This window comes from Pseudorca crassidens, chromosome 13 (genome assembly GCF_039906515.1).
Source record: "Pseudorca crassidens isolate mPseCra1 chromosome 13, mPseCra1.hap1, whole genome shotgun sequence".
Lineage (NCBI taxonomy): Eukaryota > Metazoa > Chordata > Mammalia > Artiodactyla > Delphinidae > Pseudorca > Pseudorca crassidens.
The window spans coordinates 8710226-8727355 of NC_090308.1; the positions used below are offsets into that span (position 1 = coordinate 8710226).

A 17130-nucleotide genomic window follows, 5' to 3' on the forward strand; every position below is an offset into this window, starting at 1 on the left:
TCCCAACGCAGGGGGCCCAGGTTCAATCCCTGCTCAGGGAACTAGATGCCACATGCATGCCGCAACTAAGAGTTCACATGCTGCAACTAAGGAGACCTGGAGCCGCAACTAAGGAGCCTGCCTGCTGCAGCTAAGACCTGGCGCAACCAAATAAATAATTAAATAAATATTTAAAAAACCAAAACAATTAAAATGGTCACAGGAACATACATATCGATAATTACCTTAAACATGAATGGATTAAATGTTCCAACCAAAAGACATAGGCTTGCTGAATGGATACAAAAACAAGACCCACATATATGCTGTCTACAAGAGACCCAATTCGGACCTAGGGACACATACAGACCAAGTAAGGGGATGGAAAAAGATATTCCATCCAAATGGAAATCAAAAGAAAGCTGGAGTAGCAATACTCATATCAGATAGACTAGACTCTAAAGAATGTTATAAGAGACAAGGAAGGACACTACATAATGATCAAGGGATCAATCCAAGAAGAAGATATAACAATTTTAAATATATATGCAACCGACATAGGAGCACCTCAATACATAAGGCAACTGCTAACAGGTATAAAAGAGGAAATCGACAGTAACACAATAATAGGGGGGGACTTTAACACCTCACTTACACCAATGGACAGACCATCCAAAATGAAAATAAGTAAGGAAACCGAAGCTTTAAATGACACAAAGACCAGATAGATTTAATTGATATTTATAGGACATTCCATCCAAAAACAGCAAATTACACTTTCTTCTCAAGTGCGCATGGAACATTCTCCAGGATAGATCACATCTTGGGTCACAAATCAAGCCTCAGTAAATTTAAGAAAACTGAAATCATATCCATCTTTTCTGACTGCAACACTATGAGATTAGAAATGAATTACAGGGAAAAAAATGTAAAAAACACAAACACATGGAGGCTAAACAATACATTACTAAATAACCAAGAGTTCACTGAAGAAATCAAAGAGGAAATAAAAAAATACCTAGAGACAAGTGACAATGAAAACACGATGATCCAAAACCTATGGGATGCAGCAAAAGCAGCTCTAAGAGGGAAGTTTATAGCTACACAAGCCTACCTCAAGAAACAAGAAAGATCTCAGATAAACAATCTAATGCTACACCTAAAGGAACTAGAGAAAGAAGAACAAACAAAACCCAAAGTTAGCAGGAGGAAAGAAATCATAAAGATCAGACCAGAAATAACTGAAATAGAAACAAAGAATAGCAAAGATCAATAAAACTAAAAGCTGGTTCTTTGAGAAGATAAAACAAAATTGATAAACCATTAGCCAGGCTCATCAAGAAAGAGGGAGAGGACTCAAATCAATAAAATTAGAAATGAAAAGGGAGAAGTTACAACAGACACCGCAGAAATACAAAACATCCTAAGACACTACTACAAGCAACTGTATGCCAATAAAATGGACAACCTGGAAGAAATGGACAAATTCTTAGAAAGGTATAACCTTCCAAGACTGAAGCAGGAAGAAACAGAAAATATGAACAGACCAATCACAAGTAATGAAACTGAAACTGTGATTAAAAATCTTCCAACAAACAAAAGTCCAGGACCAGATGGCTTCACAGGTGAATTCTATCCAACATTTAGAGAAGAGCTAACACCCATCCTTCTCAAACTCTTCCAAAATATTGCAGAGGAAGGAACACTCCCAAACTCATTCTATGAGGCCACCATCACCCTGATACCAAAACCAGACAAAGATACTACAAAAAAAGAAGATTACAGACTAATATCACTGATGAATATAGATGCAAAAACCCTCAACAAAATACTAGCAAACAGAATCCAACACATTAAAGGGATCATACACCATGATCAAGTGGGGTTTATCCCAGGGACACAAGGATTCTTCAATATATGCAAATCGATCAATGTGATACACCATATTAACAAACTGAAGAATAAAACCCATATGATCATCTCAATAGATGCAGAAAAAGCTTTTGACAAAATTCAACACCCATTTATGATCAAAACTCTCCAGGAAGTGGGCATAGAGGGAACCTACCTCAACATAATAAAGGCCATATATGACAAACTCACAGCAAACATCATTCTCAATGGTGAAAAACTGAAAGCATTTCCTCTAAGATCAAGACAAGGATGTCCACTCTCACCACTATTATTCAACATAGTTTTGGAAGTTCTAGCCATGGCAATCAGAGAAGAAAAAGAAATAAAAGGAATACAAATTGGAAAAGAAGAAGTAAAACTGTCATTCTTTGCCGATGACATGATACTATACATAGAGAATCCTAAAGATGCCACCAGAAAACTACTAGAGCTAATCAATGAATTTGGTAAAGTAGCAGGACACAAAATTAGTGCACAGAAATCTCTTGCATTCCTATACACTAATGATGAAAAATCTGAAAGAGAAATTAAGGAAACACTCCCATTTACCATTGTAACAAAAAGAATAAAATACCTAGGAATAAACCTACCTAGGGAGACAAAAGACCTGTATGCAGAAAACTATAAGACACTGATGAAAGAAATTAAAGATGATATAAACAGATGGAGAGAGATACCATGTTCTTGGATTGGAAGAATCAATATTGTGAAAATGACCATACTACCCAAAGCAATCTACACATTCAATGCAATCTCTATCAAATTACCAATGGCATTTTTTTTTTACAGAACTAGAACAAAAAATCTTAAAATTTGTCTGGAGACACAAAAGACCCTGAATAGCCAAAGCAGTCTTGAAGGAAAAAAACAGAGCTGGAGGAATCAGACTCCCTGACTTCAGGCTATACGACAAAGCTACAGTAATCAAGACAATATGGTACTGGCACAAAAACAGAAACATAGATCAATGGAGTAAGATAGAAACCCCAGAGATAAACCCACACACCTATGGTCAACTAATCTATGACAAAGGAGGCAAGGATATACAATGGATAAAAGACAGTCTCTTCAATAAGTGGTGCTGGGAAAACTGGACAGCTACATGTAAAGGAATGAAATTAGAACACTCCCTAACATCATACACAAAAATAAACTCAAAATGGATTCGAGACCTAAACATAAGACCAGACACTATAAAACCCTTAGAGGAAAATATAGGAAGAACACGCTTTGACATAAATCACAGCAAGATCTTTTTTGACCCACCTCCTAGAATAATGGAAATAAAAACAAAAATAAACAAATGGGACCTAATGAAACTTCAAAGCTTTTGCACAGCAAAGGAAACCATAAACAAGATGAAAAGACAACCCTCAGAATGGAAGAAAATATTTGCAAATCAACCAGTGGACAAAGGATTAACCTCCAAAATATTTAAACAGCTCATGCAGCTCAATATTAAGAAAACAAATAACCCAATCCAAAACTGGGCAGAATATCTAAACAGACATTTCTCCAAAGAAGACATACCGATGGCCAAGAAGCACATGAAAAGCTGCTCAACATCACTAATTATTAGAGAAATGCAAATCAAAACTACAATGAGGTATCACCTCACACCAGTTAGAATGGGCATCATCAGAAAATCTACAGACAACAAATGGAGAGGGTGTGGAGAAAACGGAACCCTCTTGCACTGTTGGTGGGATGTACATTGATACAGCTACTATGGAGAACAGTATGGAGGTTCCTTCAAAAACTAAAAATAGAATTACCATATGACCCAGCAATCCCACTACTAGGCATATACCCAGAGAAAACCATAATTCAAAAAGACACATGCACCCCAATGTTCACTGCAGCACTATTTACAATAGCCAGGTCATGGAAGCAACCTAAATGCCCATCGACAGACGAAATGGATAAAGAAGATGTGGTACATATATACAATGGAATAGTACTCAGCCATAAAAAGGAACGAAATTGGGTCATTTGTTGAGACGTGGATGTATCTAGAGACTGTCATACAGAGTGAAGTAAGTCAGAAAGAGAAAAACAAATATCATATATTAACGCACATATGTGGAACCTAGAAAAATGGTACAGATGAACCGGTCTGCAGGGCAGAAATTGAGATACAGATGTAGAGAAGAAACGTATGGACAACAAGGAGGTAAAGCCACGGCGGGGTGGTGGTGGTGGTGTGATGAATTGGGCGATTGGGATTGACACGTATACACTGATGTGTATAAAATTGATGACTAATAAGAACCTGCTGTATAAAGAAATAAAAAAAACTGTTGTCTATCAGCTTCAGAATAAAGACTAAATACCTAATAAAATAAAATAAAATGATTTCTTGTTTAAGTGTATGTGTGTCTGGTCTTTTAAAAAATGTATTCATATAAATAGTTTACTGTCCAATTGTCAAGATACTCCCTGGAAACTACCCTAGTCAGTATTTTAGTCTAAACATGTAAACATATGAATTCTGAATTCAGAAATCGTATTCAACTATTTCACCTTGGTTTCCCATTCTGTTCATTTAACTAGGAAAAGTGATGACGGAGAGCAAGTTGGTCTTGACAATTCAAGACCAAAGACGTGGGCTGCCTAGACAGTCTCATTATCAAGGAGTAGTGGACAGAGCATGGGGGATGGCGGGAGGGGCAGAGACAGAGATATGGTCCTGGTAGGAGCACTGTGGCTCAGAAGGCAGCAGGGAAACCCTAGTCTCCTGGCAAATATTTGAGATACAAAAAATATGTATCTGGGGTGAATTGATAGTTTCCAAGAAACTTGGACAGTCTAAACAATTCAATTTTTGAGTTGCTGCTATGGACAAAGTCAAAGGCATCACGAAACCAAAGACGATCAAACTCAAGAACCTGCCTCCAGAAGATTATCACCTAGAAACACTGGTTGAAAACAAAGTTCGAAGGTCAAGGTCTTACTTCACTGCATTAACCATAATCTGACTTGATAGTTTCTGTTCTAACCAGTTTAAATGGTCCAGTCTAAACATCTGTCAGGGACGTGACAAGCAATCCAATCAGCTGGGAAAATCACTTCTGAAAATCATTTCACCACGCTCTTTTCTGGGTACCTATTTTGTCTTTTCCTCCTAAAGAGAGTAGTGAGAAGAAAATATTCAACCGAGTAAGATGCCACATTTTCTTTAAAATAAGACAAAAGCATATGCAAAATTTTATACCTGGAAATAAACATGATTTCATAAAGACACCCTCTCATGCACGTAAGCACTAAACACTGCATTTGTAACCTACAGAACGCTTGTGCCTGAATCATTTTTGTGGAATCCTCTAAATTGCGGGGGAAGGGCTTTTCAGAGCCAATAAGTAGAGAGGCGATAAAGGCAGGGTGTTGTGATAGAGTCACTACATACACACTGGTACCCACTTCTTTTAATTCACAAACCTGAGTGTTTCAGGCACACACAGCCAGTCAGATGCCGTCATGATGGCCCTGCGATCAGATGGACTACATCCAAGAATAAAACTCTGAAAAGTCACATGAAGAACTGAATCACATTCACCACTGACAAGGGGAGAGAAAAGTTATTTCCCTTCATAATTATTAGGCATAGTATCATCCTGGTTAGTTATACAGTAGGTCCCCAAGACCATTAACAGAGGCTCTGTCTAAAGTGAAGCCTTCCTACACGATTTCCCCAGTTATCGACAAGAGCAAAACCCACAATATATTGTTTATATATCACATTTGATCATTTTTAAACTTGAAAAGTACTAGTATTAAAAGTATTAGTGCCATGATCTTTCTGCTTTTAAACTCAAATATCAAGTCATAAGATGTCACGGTTGTAAAAATATCTCTTTTTAAAGAATAAAGTAAAAACATGTACCTGTACAGCAAGGAGCCAGAAGAGGGCACTATCTTTATATGGTAGCAGATGCCAAAAGAGGAAGTAAAGATGGGTTTCAGTTTGCTTTCTAGTTATTAGTGATATCGAAAAGTTCCATCACAATCGTTCATTAAATTTGCTACTTTACCAGCGCCTCTCAAACTTAAAGTGCGTAAGAAGAATTACCTGGGGACTTGTTAAATATAGTTGGACCCTGTGTCCACGGGATCTACATCTGTATTCAACCAACCTCGGTGGAAAACTTTCAAAAAACAAAAATTCCAGAAACCTCCAAAAAGCAAAACTTGAATTTGTGGCACACTGGAGACTATTTACATAGTGTTTACATTGTATTTACAACTATTTACATCGTATTTACATCGTATTAGGTATTATAAGGAATCTAAAGATGCTTTAAAGTATACGGGAGGATGTGGACAGGTTCTATGAAAATACTACACCATTGCATATAAGGGACTTGAGCATCCTCAGATTTTGGTACCCAAGGGGTACTGGACCCAAACCACGTGGATATCAAGGGATGTCTGTACATACTCTTGGGTCCCACCTGGTCCCACTGAATCACAACTTTGAATTTAATATGGAAGAGCCCTCAGCTGATCCTCGAGCAGGGGCCTCAGAAGCGGCAGTAAAACCCTCTGCAGGGAGATTCCCAAATGCCTGAGAGTGGAGGGGGAGGTAACAGTACCAGAAGGGCAGGGAGCTGCCCTCTGATATACCACAGATGAAATGCAACTATGGCATATAAGGAATCAAGACAGCAAAACTAAACATTAAATTACAAGATCTTAGAGGGGAAAAAAAAGCCAGTCTATAATCAGGAAAAAAAAATTTTAAGGAGAGCAAAATATTTAAATACTTTTCATATCATCTCCCTGCAAAAATGGAGATCTGGGGCTCATTGTTTGGTTTTAAATCTTTTTAATGGTTGGAAAATTAGCAAAACTACCTACCACAATTAATACCTATTCTTCTTCATTGGATTATTACTTACACCTTATCTATTTTCGAGGGAAATTTGGGGAGCATTTATCTTAAACGGCACATATCCAATAGGACCATTAAAAGAGATAAGTAGAAGCATAAAAGAAGGAAATTGGGTGACAGAGGGCATACTGATTCCTGGAATTACTTCAACTGGACAGTAAATTTAGCTGTAGGTTTCTGGATGCCCAAAAGGAAAAGAACCCTAAGTTTTCGTCCTTAGGTGCCTAGTCGATGCCACCAGTGGCAGTGGGCACTACTACACATGGCAACACTTTTATCTCCGAACAGCTCTATCCTTGCTTCATTCATTCACTTACTCATTTGCTCACAGCGCACACCCTCAAAGGATTCAAAACCTGGGTGTGTCATCCATGTGGTCAACCCTGCCACCCCGCCAGGGCTCAGGGCTGGGGTACAAGGTGAGCGGTGCCCCGAAGCTATGCAAATCAACGGCCCCGGGTTACAAGCCAATGGGGAAGGGACTGATTATAGAACAAATTCTACTGAGAAAACTGATGCTTGGGAGAATAAAGTAAAATTAGATCCGGCCTCCTGATGCATTGTGAAGAGCTGAACGTAAATAAAACATAAAAATTAGAAGTAAATATGGATATCCAACCGATAGCAGGATAAGGAAGGAGTCTTTAAGCATTAAAGAAAGAAATTATACAGGAAAAGGTAGATGTGACTATCAACAAGGAAAAAAAAACTCTATGTCAGAAAACAAAGATACACATTCAGCTCACAAGACCGAAGAGGGCAAAACACCCTTAACATGAAGAACAACTACAGAAGGTCAAGAAGGTGGAAAATATTCAACCCCATTAGTCATGACAAGAATTTAAACAGCGAGCAACTATTCTGGATGACAAATGTGGTTTTACCAGATGACAAAGTTGCTGTTGTTTATTTTTAAGGATAGTTCCTACTGGTGAGAAGAAGGGTTCACCCCTCCTGGAGGCAATGTTCAAACCTTTCATCTTGTCCTTCTGCTTCTGGAAATATTCAGAGACATGACAAGGATTTATCTACCAGCGTGTTCACTGCACTTTTATTTATTGCTTTAATAATATTATAAGCTCCCAAAAATGTAACAACAAAACTTGAAATTCCCTAACTTTACAACAATAGCAATTTGGTTACATAAACGCTGTCACATTCCAATGATGGAATGAGATGCAGTCACCAGAAATCATATAGTAAATGACATTTAAGGATATGAAAAAAATGTTCTTTGTAAATTATTAGGTGAAGAAATATCAGTATAAAAGTCTATATACCATTTGATCCCAATTTTGTAAACACATTAGCTCAACTCATAAAATTGCCTCTATTCAATTTTTTTACCTAATAATATCAATTCCTTATGGCTTAGTCTAAATGCTTTTTAAAATGTGTGTGTAGAGTTATCCATATACATATATGGATACATATATTCACCAAATAACAGAAATGACACGCCCCAACTATAAACAGTTCTCAGGGTGACGTCACCATATTTTCAATACGCTTATGCTTTTTTTTTTTTAAATGAATGTATATTAGGTTTACATTCAGAACAAAATCACAAATATAACTTGAAATCATGTTCAAGAAAACAGGATGTAATGGGGGCCAGAGTGTGATGAGGGGGCCGCTCTCGGACCCGAACCTGCCAGGGTCGGGTGAATGAGCACACGTTTCCCCAAAGGGAGTCTGGCAAAACACGTCAAGCCTCTCAAGTGTTCACACGTCTGACCAATCATTCTCCTAAGAATCTGTCCAAAGGAAATGAACAGAGATGCCAAGATACCTGTACAGGCTGTTCATCGCAGAATTATCTACAATATGATAATTTGAATACAGTGATACACTCACAGACAAGAGGGAACAAGTTAATAAATGGTAGTACATCCATCTGATACATGTCATGTAGTCATGAATGTATGTTGGAAGGTCTTAATAGCATGAGTACATGTTCATGCTAAGCTGAATTTTAAAAGCAAGACAAAAACCTATATATACTCTGACCACAAACACACTTTAAAAATTGCTAAGTCTGGGGACTTCCCTGGTGGCGCAGTGGTTAAGAATCCGCCTGCCAATGCAGGGAACACGGGTTCAATCCCTGGTCCGGGAAGATCCCACGTGCCGCGGAGCAACTAAGCCCGTGCACCACAACTACTGAGCCTGCGCTCTAGAGCCCACGAGCCACAACTACTGAAGCCCGTGCACCTACAGCCCGTGCTCTGCAACGAGAAGCCACCGCAATGAGAAGCCTGCACACCGCAACAGAGTAGCCCCCACTAGCCGCCACTAGAGACAGCCCGTGTGCAACAACGAAGAACCAACACAGCCAAAAATAATTTTTTTAAATTGCTAAGTCTGTATGTGCACCCACATGCACAGGATCACCTAGAAAGAGGGCCAGGAGAGTGTGTGCATGTGTGTGTGTGTGTGTGTGTGGTGCACGTGTGTGCAATTAACAGTGGGTTTTTTGTTTTGGGGGTTTTTGTCTGTGCACGTGACGTGTGGGATCTTAGCTCCCCCACCAGGGATCAAACCCACGTCCCCTGCAGTGGAATTATGGAGTTGTAACTACTGGACCTCCAGGGAGGTCCCTAATTAACAGTAGTTTTAACCAGCGGTGGGATTTTTATTGCCTTCTGTCTATTGTTCTACATTTCCCAAATATTCTGCAATGAATAGGCATTACTTCTATAATCAGAAAATAACTTATTTTAAAAGAGAAAAGAAATCTCCCCCCTCACAGAGGATGGAGTATGGGGAAGCAGGTGGAGTCATGGAGATGAGCCAGGGGCTACAGCACTGAAGTGGGAATGAAGGGCCAGAGGAAGATTGAAGAGATGGGGGCAGGAGAAGTAGCAGCATTTGCTGACTCACTGGATGTGGCCTGGGGAGGAAGAGGGAGGAGTGAAGGAGGATTCCAAGGTCCCAGGCTTGGGATAGGGAATACAGGATGCGGTAGCCAGCCTCCTCAAGGGCCCCAGTGAGTCCTCCCTCCTGATATCCACACCCTTGTGAATAGAGCTGACTTATAGGATACAGAAGTGACAGGGTGTGACTTCTGATACTAGGCCATAAGGATATTGATGGAGACAGAAAATAGAAAGTAGGATCGTGGTTACAAGGGGCTTTGCAAGGGGAGACCGTGGGATGATAAATTCTGAAGATGGACAGTAGTGATGGTTGCAGAACAAGTGCATGTACTTAACGCCATTGAACTGTGTAGTTAAAAACGGTTAAAATAGTGAACTTCATATCATGTATAAATTTCACCACAATAAAAAATTTTTTAATATGAAGATGGATCGCAAGAGCTCTGCCTTGGTCTTGGGTCACTTGCCCTGCGGGAAGCCAGTCGCCATGTCGTGAGGGCCCTCAAACTGTCCCGTGGAGAGGTCTAGGCGTGGAGGAAACGAAGCCCCCTGCTAACAGCAGCACTAACGAGCCAGGTACGTGCGTCCTGAGCCCCCAGAAGGCAGATCCCCCAACCCCAGGCAAGCCTTCAGCTGGGGATAGAAACCACGTAAAATGATAATGTTAATTGTTTTAAGCCACTAAGTTGGGGAGGAATTTTTAACCAGCAATAGGTAACTAACGCCTAGAAAGAGGCCCAAATCTGAGCTGTCTCGTCCCCTTTCCTGGTTTAAGCCACCATCGCACTTTCCTAGCTTCCGCTTAGGAGGCAGAAGGCTGGAAAGAGCCGTGTTCACACCATTACGACAAACACACTAGGGAATACGCAGAATCACACTTTTTCTCAAACACATCGGAGCACGAGGGGGCAGCTGGCTGCCTATTAGGGCCCCGCAGGGAGTGGGAAAGGGAGCCGGGAGTCAGGGAGCAGGGAGGGGCCCAACCCTTCCTCTTCACCAGCGGCCCTGGCAGTGTGTACTGCCTGCAGTCACCATCTCTGTGCTCCCTCGCTGGTCTCCTTTTGTCTTCCCAGTCCTCCAACAATACCTGTTGAACCTATTCCCTAAACTAAATTGTTTCTTCAAATCTGTGTGGTTTCTGTTTTCCTACCTGGCCCTCAACTTGATAGAGCACCCAAACTCAGTTCAATCTCTTTTGGGGACAGAGATAAGTGTGGCAGAGTTCCCGCCTGTCCAGGTAAACCTGCCGCATCCTAGCCTGGACCACCTCTGCTGATCATCTCCTCCCCACCTCCCCCCACCTGTGGTCAGGCGCACAGTCCTACTCGTGACCCCCAACACGGCACTCTTCTTCACCTCGCCACGCCTTCCGAGCCCAACTCTACTAAAATCGGACAGTAGGAAAACGAGGCACCTCAGCATCTGAGGAAGCACTGAAGAGACGGAAGGAGTCGTTTTTCTTTGGTTGGTTTTATACCTTGGGAATAGACAACAAAAACTGAAAAGGATGATTTGTGCTTAGGCTGACTTTCATTCCTCTAATTTTTTTCCTCACTGATGTTTTCACTCTGGTGGAAAGTCACTGGACAAGAACCAGAAGCCCGGGAAATCAGTCTCATTTCTTTCCTCCTCCCCTTCCTATCACCAGGATAACCTACTTCCTCCTCTCAGAAGAGGAAGAGTGCTGGACACGTGCACACACGTATTCTGGCCTGCAAATCACTTTCCCTATCAGAAGTAATGATACCGAAACTTACAATGTATTAAAAAAAGTCTGGGATGTCTTCAGTGAGGTGGTTGCAGAAGTAACAGAAACTTCACTTCCTACAGACTTTTTATGAACTAGGACTAGATGTGAAAAAAAAAAATGAGAATCTACCTACCGCCTGAAGAAAACCCTAGCCTCCCAACCGAAAAGTATTTTCAAGAAACAAAACAATAAAATGTATAGGAAGACTCCAGACTGCCACTGCTCGCTTAGATGATGCAATGGATATAGGCTGATGGCCCCAAGGGAGCAAACACTGCACGGAAGATGAAAAAAATCTTAGCTATCTCAATGGTTTGTGCTCTGCTCCAAAAGGCCTCCATACATAAATACATAGCTGTAGCTATGCAGTATATCTGGGATATGAAACTTTCATGGACTGGTAATATTTAGGGAAAAAAAGTGTTAACAAGGCTGTTTGGGAACTAGAGAGAGGACACTAGAGAAAAAAGGATTGAGAAACACAGGTCTAGATAAAAATCATACACGCTGCAGTTTTTTTTTTTTGGCTTGAGCACTCCCATCAGTATTATATATTCCTCCAGATTTCTAATAAACTGCAGAATCATCACTTTTTCTTGAGTAAGAAGAGTCAGGAATGTAATCCAGGGGAGAATTTACCGCCGACTAAATCTCGGTGCACAGTGCTTTTATGAAAGCTGACTGTCAACACTCAGACGAATGGCTTCCTTTATGTGCCAACACACACTTTGGTTGAGGCTAAACGGCTTATTTCTCCACCTCAAACTGTTACTATTCCCCCCCACCAGAAAAAAAAAAAGCGTTTCCAGCCACCCACATCCCCACTAGGTCAGTCCAGGCTCCCCTGTGTGCAGTCCCCACGGTGACACATCAGAGACGGGTGCCCCCCATGTTACCACCGTGGACAGATGGGGTGTACAGAGCACGCTGCCTCTGCTCTATTCTGAAGACACGTGTGTGCGCCTTTGCCTGATAAGTTATCCTCTTACCTGCACAGCTCACATGCTGTGACGTGACACTTCTGTAACCAAAGCATGACCCGTTTTCTCCATGGCCTTGAGTCCCAGTTACTAATCACACCGTTATGTCAACTTTGCAAGTACTTTATAAGACATCTGGGGTCCACGAACCAAATACACACCTCCACTCACATCACACGTGCTCACTTCATGGTCGCCAGTATCTGCTAATTCTAACGCAGTCCACTCACTGTGGCCTTCAGTTATTCATTCAATCATTTTGATCAAGGTTTGGGGCTAATAAGATTTTAAAAGCACAGTTTCTGCTTGTGGAGAGAAAGAGAAGCGCACAAATGATGATATAATATGAGGCATTTCAACAATGATGGAAGAGACGTATCTACAAACCGGTGTTTCAGAAGAGGGAGACATCACCCCCAGAAGCAGAAGTCAGGGAAACTTCATGGAAAACAGGTGGATTTCAGCAGGGTTAGGGGTGGGGTAAGTGCGGGGACAGAGGGAAGCCCCACAAGCGAAGGTGGTAAACCACATGCACTGAGGGGCAGAGGCAGGAAAGTTTAGACAAAAGGAACAGGAGGGCTGACCAGACAGAAGCCCATACACCATGCCTTGTTAAGTTTTTCATGTTCAAAATCTTAATAGCAAATGTTTTTGAACTGGGAATATGTCATCTTACTTTAGTGAATGTTTTGAGGGCATTTACCTTCAGTTGGAAATTTCTTGGCTCGTTCCTCAAAGAACCATTCTCCAGTTTTTATTTTCACGTTTCTGAAAGGCAAGCAGAAAGGAAGCCTCAGAGGGAGATGTGGGTGGTGCCGTATTTGGCTCATACAAGGTAGGGCGACATCATCAGAACACTAGTCTGGCAAAGGACCTGAGTTCAAATTCCTGGCCCAAATCCCTAACTATACAGACTTCCCATAGAGATTAAGTGATCTGACTAGAAAGCTGCAAATCTGAAAAAGAATATATATAATACATTATACATATATATGTAAACTGAATCACGTTGCTGTACACCTGAAATGAATACAACATTGTAAATCAACCATACTTCAATAAAAAATAAAAGCAAAATAAAAAAGAAATTTTTTTAAAAAGGAGCAAAGCTGGAGTTTCTACTTGGGTAGATTTTACCCTGCATGTCAATGTAATGTAACAATAAACATACAAGGAGAAACAAAGTTACCATCAAAATGATCAATTTATCATGTTCATGGCGAGGAGCCATGGCATGAAGGAAAATCAACAAAGAAATTCAGTGCTGTCTATTTAGCTGGGAAAGAGATCACCCTTAGTTAGGTTAGGCTGAGGTTAGTTTGAGCTAACTACAACATTTACCAAGAACCAACAGCGCAGATTCACCTGAGAAGTTTCCTGGGAGCACCTGAAATCTGGGATATGGGATCAAAGGGCTTCAACTGGAGATTTGGGGACCACTTGAGAGACAGGGGCCGTGACCTCTCGTTGGGAAGCCGGTCTGACAGCGGCTCCCTGGGCATCTCTACATCCCCTCCCATCCTACTCACAGGCACAGCAGCATGGGAGCACTTTGTACGGTCACCGGTTCAAACTCAAGTCCCAAAGCCTGTTTTACTCTTGACGGTTTCCAAGTTTCCAAATTTCTAAAGAAACCACCCTCAACCTCAAAGAGCCTCAGAAAGGTAGAATTGTCAATAGCCTTTCAGGACATAAAAAGTTAAGCACACAGATACTATAAATTGTTCACACCATTAAAATAATATGCCATAAAACTTGTCAATTCCTAAGTCATGCAAATTTAAGAAAAAGGAAAACTTCAAATTCTCTTCTGTAAGTACTTACTGAAATACACTCTCCATTAGGTTCTTTCAGGCTATATACGATCTCAAATGGATTTTAAGTTAATGCTTACAAATGCAGTAAATTCACAAATACGTTGCAATCTTTTTTTTTTTTTTTTTTTAAGTATCCTATCTTTCTCTCTGGAGCTTTAGTAGTTGTCAGAAGACATCAACCAACTCCCTCCCCTTCATCTTGTTAACAACTATTATATTCTCTGATTAGTATGCAAATGATTATTCCCAATGCTTAGTGACCAGAACAAGGAAAACATACGCAGAGCATTTATGAATTTTGGCAACAGAATTTTGATAATCAGTCACTATCATTAAGAGCCAAAGATATATCACAGTTGCATGTTGTATATATCACTAGAGAGACAGGGGAAACTTCTCATCCGTAAAATCAGAAACTCAGATATCTAATGTACTAAATCGACACAAACCCATGAAGGAGAACGCAGCATCTCAACGGAAGTTTTCCCCTCTGGTACTTGAAGACAAGCAGAGGATCAAAACCCAGGGAAAGTTCGCAGAGATTAACGGGGGGCGGGGGGTGCGTTCACGCCCCTTTGCGTTGCCATACCCACAACTGCTCTATTTCTGAAGATGCTTCCTGCATCCTTATACAGCGGGACGAAGTCTAAGGGAGAGTAGGAAAGGAAAATCAAATGTGGAAAGAAGGAGGCCGCCATCTGATAACAAACGTCACTTCCTGATGTTTATTTTCCTGGGGGTGGTGACCCTTCCAGCTCATCTACTCTCTCACACTCTCCAGCCCGTAATTACCTGTGATCAAAAGCATTTATATATGAGACAGGTGCTGGGGGCGGGGCATGGCCTCAGACTGGACCTGAGAGAGATCAGAGCTAAGAATTAAGCAGCAAATCAAACCATGAACTTACAGTCAGCTGAGCTATAGCCAGACACAGGCCACCACTGAGGAGTAATCACACCTGGAGATGCACAATCACGAAAAAGGAAGAGCAGCTAAGGGGACGGAGGAGAGGAAGGTGAGAACGCCCGAATAAACATTTTATTTTTATTACATTTTACAACATTTTATTACAAAGTCCTCTTCTAGCCCTGGTCTCAGAACCTATATGAGAAGCAGATAACGTAGAATATTAGTATCTCCTAGGGCTAGTCATCTAACGTTACCATCTAATCATCTAACTGAATCTCAACGGATTACTTGCGAAATTCAAGCAGGACCTTCCTTGGCAGGGACAGATTTGAACACAAACCCACAGGTCTCTTTAGGCTTACCTGTGACTACAGAATGGAAGGATAAAAGTACCACAGGCCTAAACCATACGACGGCAAGTACTTCTTGCATTTGAGGCTGTTTCCTTTGAGAACTAGATGAAGCTGGATCTCCATAAACACTTCTGCAGAATCAGCTGTTTCATAAGCATTTATTCCCTAGTGGTTTTCATAAGGGCTCCCAGTCCACACACATCCCAAGTGTTATAAGGACCATTTATGGCTGTTACTGTCTAAGACAGAGGTGAGCAGATCTTGCAGTGTCTCTGTCCTCATTAGGGCCAGCACAGGGTAGCATGACTCACAGTAACCAAAGGAAACATCGATTATTTCTCTCCCCCCCTCACCGATGACTCAAGCAGAATTTGGCTATGAAAGCTTCTTGGAACGTTTTCTGAACCCAGCAATAGATTAATGGTTTTAAATTTCTCCCACAGAATCATGACTTGTTTCTTCAAAACTTTTTCAATCAATTGATAAATCCATCTCAGAAGGCAAAATCCAAGGATGGTCAAGGATGGTGAAGGGAGCAAGAGATCTAGAGTTCCATGTCTGACTTTCCATGAACTCTGCGTGAGGAAAACGGTAACTAGAAACGCCAAGCACACGGAACACCGACAGCTCCTGAGAAACTGCTGGGGGCTCCAGCATCCATTTTCATAGCCTTGAACTCGGTTAACGCTGTCATTTCATTAGCAAAAGGGAAATAACTGTTGAAAAGCACTTCACAAATTCTAGCACGCAAACGTTCAATAATACGATGAATGGAGGACCCTAATAGAAAGATCTTCAATAGTCTGACCCCATTTCTATCGCAAGCAGTGAGCCGAAGAGGCCTGCTGGAATGCACTTTTACTCTGCATTCAAATTACCAGCATCTGCAGGTGGGTAAGCTGTCACGTCCAAAGCAGCTGCTTTATGCTCCAAGAAGAACCAGCATCATGTCCCTAGAATTGCTTAATGTATTTCTACCATTCAATGAACAAGAGGTAACAAATTTATCTGCATGTCAGGATTCTCTGAATGCCTTAAAGACACACATCTCCCAGGCAGATCTGTGCTCTAACCAGTGCCCTGATGGCAAGGAAGCCCCAAGAAAAGCCTTGGGGGCTTACCAGACAAGCTATAAAAACACCAAAAGCGGCCAAATATTGTAAAACTAAGATCAACCTAATTTCTTTGCACCGGCTTGTCCAACCGCTTGGTAATTCCCAGCTAAAGTGGTCCTTTGCACCCATACAGTTGAAAATTTTTTTTACTTCAGATAATCTTATACCTAAGGCAGTTTTCAGTTACAAAGCAAAATACTGAGGTTTTTTCCCTCCATCAGCTAGCTCAGTTGATCTGATTTCAATGTTCTTACGGGGAAAAAGACTGATCATTGTGATTAAACCCTAGGTAACCAGGAGTCAGAATCAAGATAAAGAAACGATTTTAACCAAGCAGCTACCATCACTTCTTGCAAAACATGAATAACTCTACTTAACTGCAGAGAGAAGGCAGGTTCCCCACCCCCGCGTCATATTCAGCGCTGTATCCACAGCCACGAGCACAGCCGAGGGACACGGTGGGGCTGGTGACTACATGTGGGTTGACGAATGAATATCCCCACCTCTGCAGGGAGCACCCTGAGAATTGAAGGGATAAGGTG

General features: G+C 41.2%; 1 protein-coding gene across 9 annotated transcripts in view; it reads right to left on the bottom strand.

The window, feature by feature from the left end:
- The window catches only part of SYTL3 (synaptotagmin like 3), an 84050-nt gene that overhangs the window by 46314 nt on the left and 20606 nt on the right, over positions 1 to 17130 (bottom strand). For all 9 annotated transcript variants that reach the window (XM_067701641.1, XM_067701642.1, XM_067701638.1 and 6 more), the window contains one exon: positions 13097 to 13161. In XM_067701641.1, coding sequence (XP_067557742.1) covers positions 13097 to 13161 — 65 coding nt within the window. The remainder of the gene's footprint in view (positions 1 to 13096; positions 13162 to 17130) is intronic.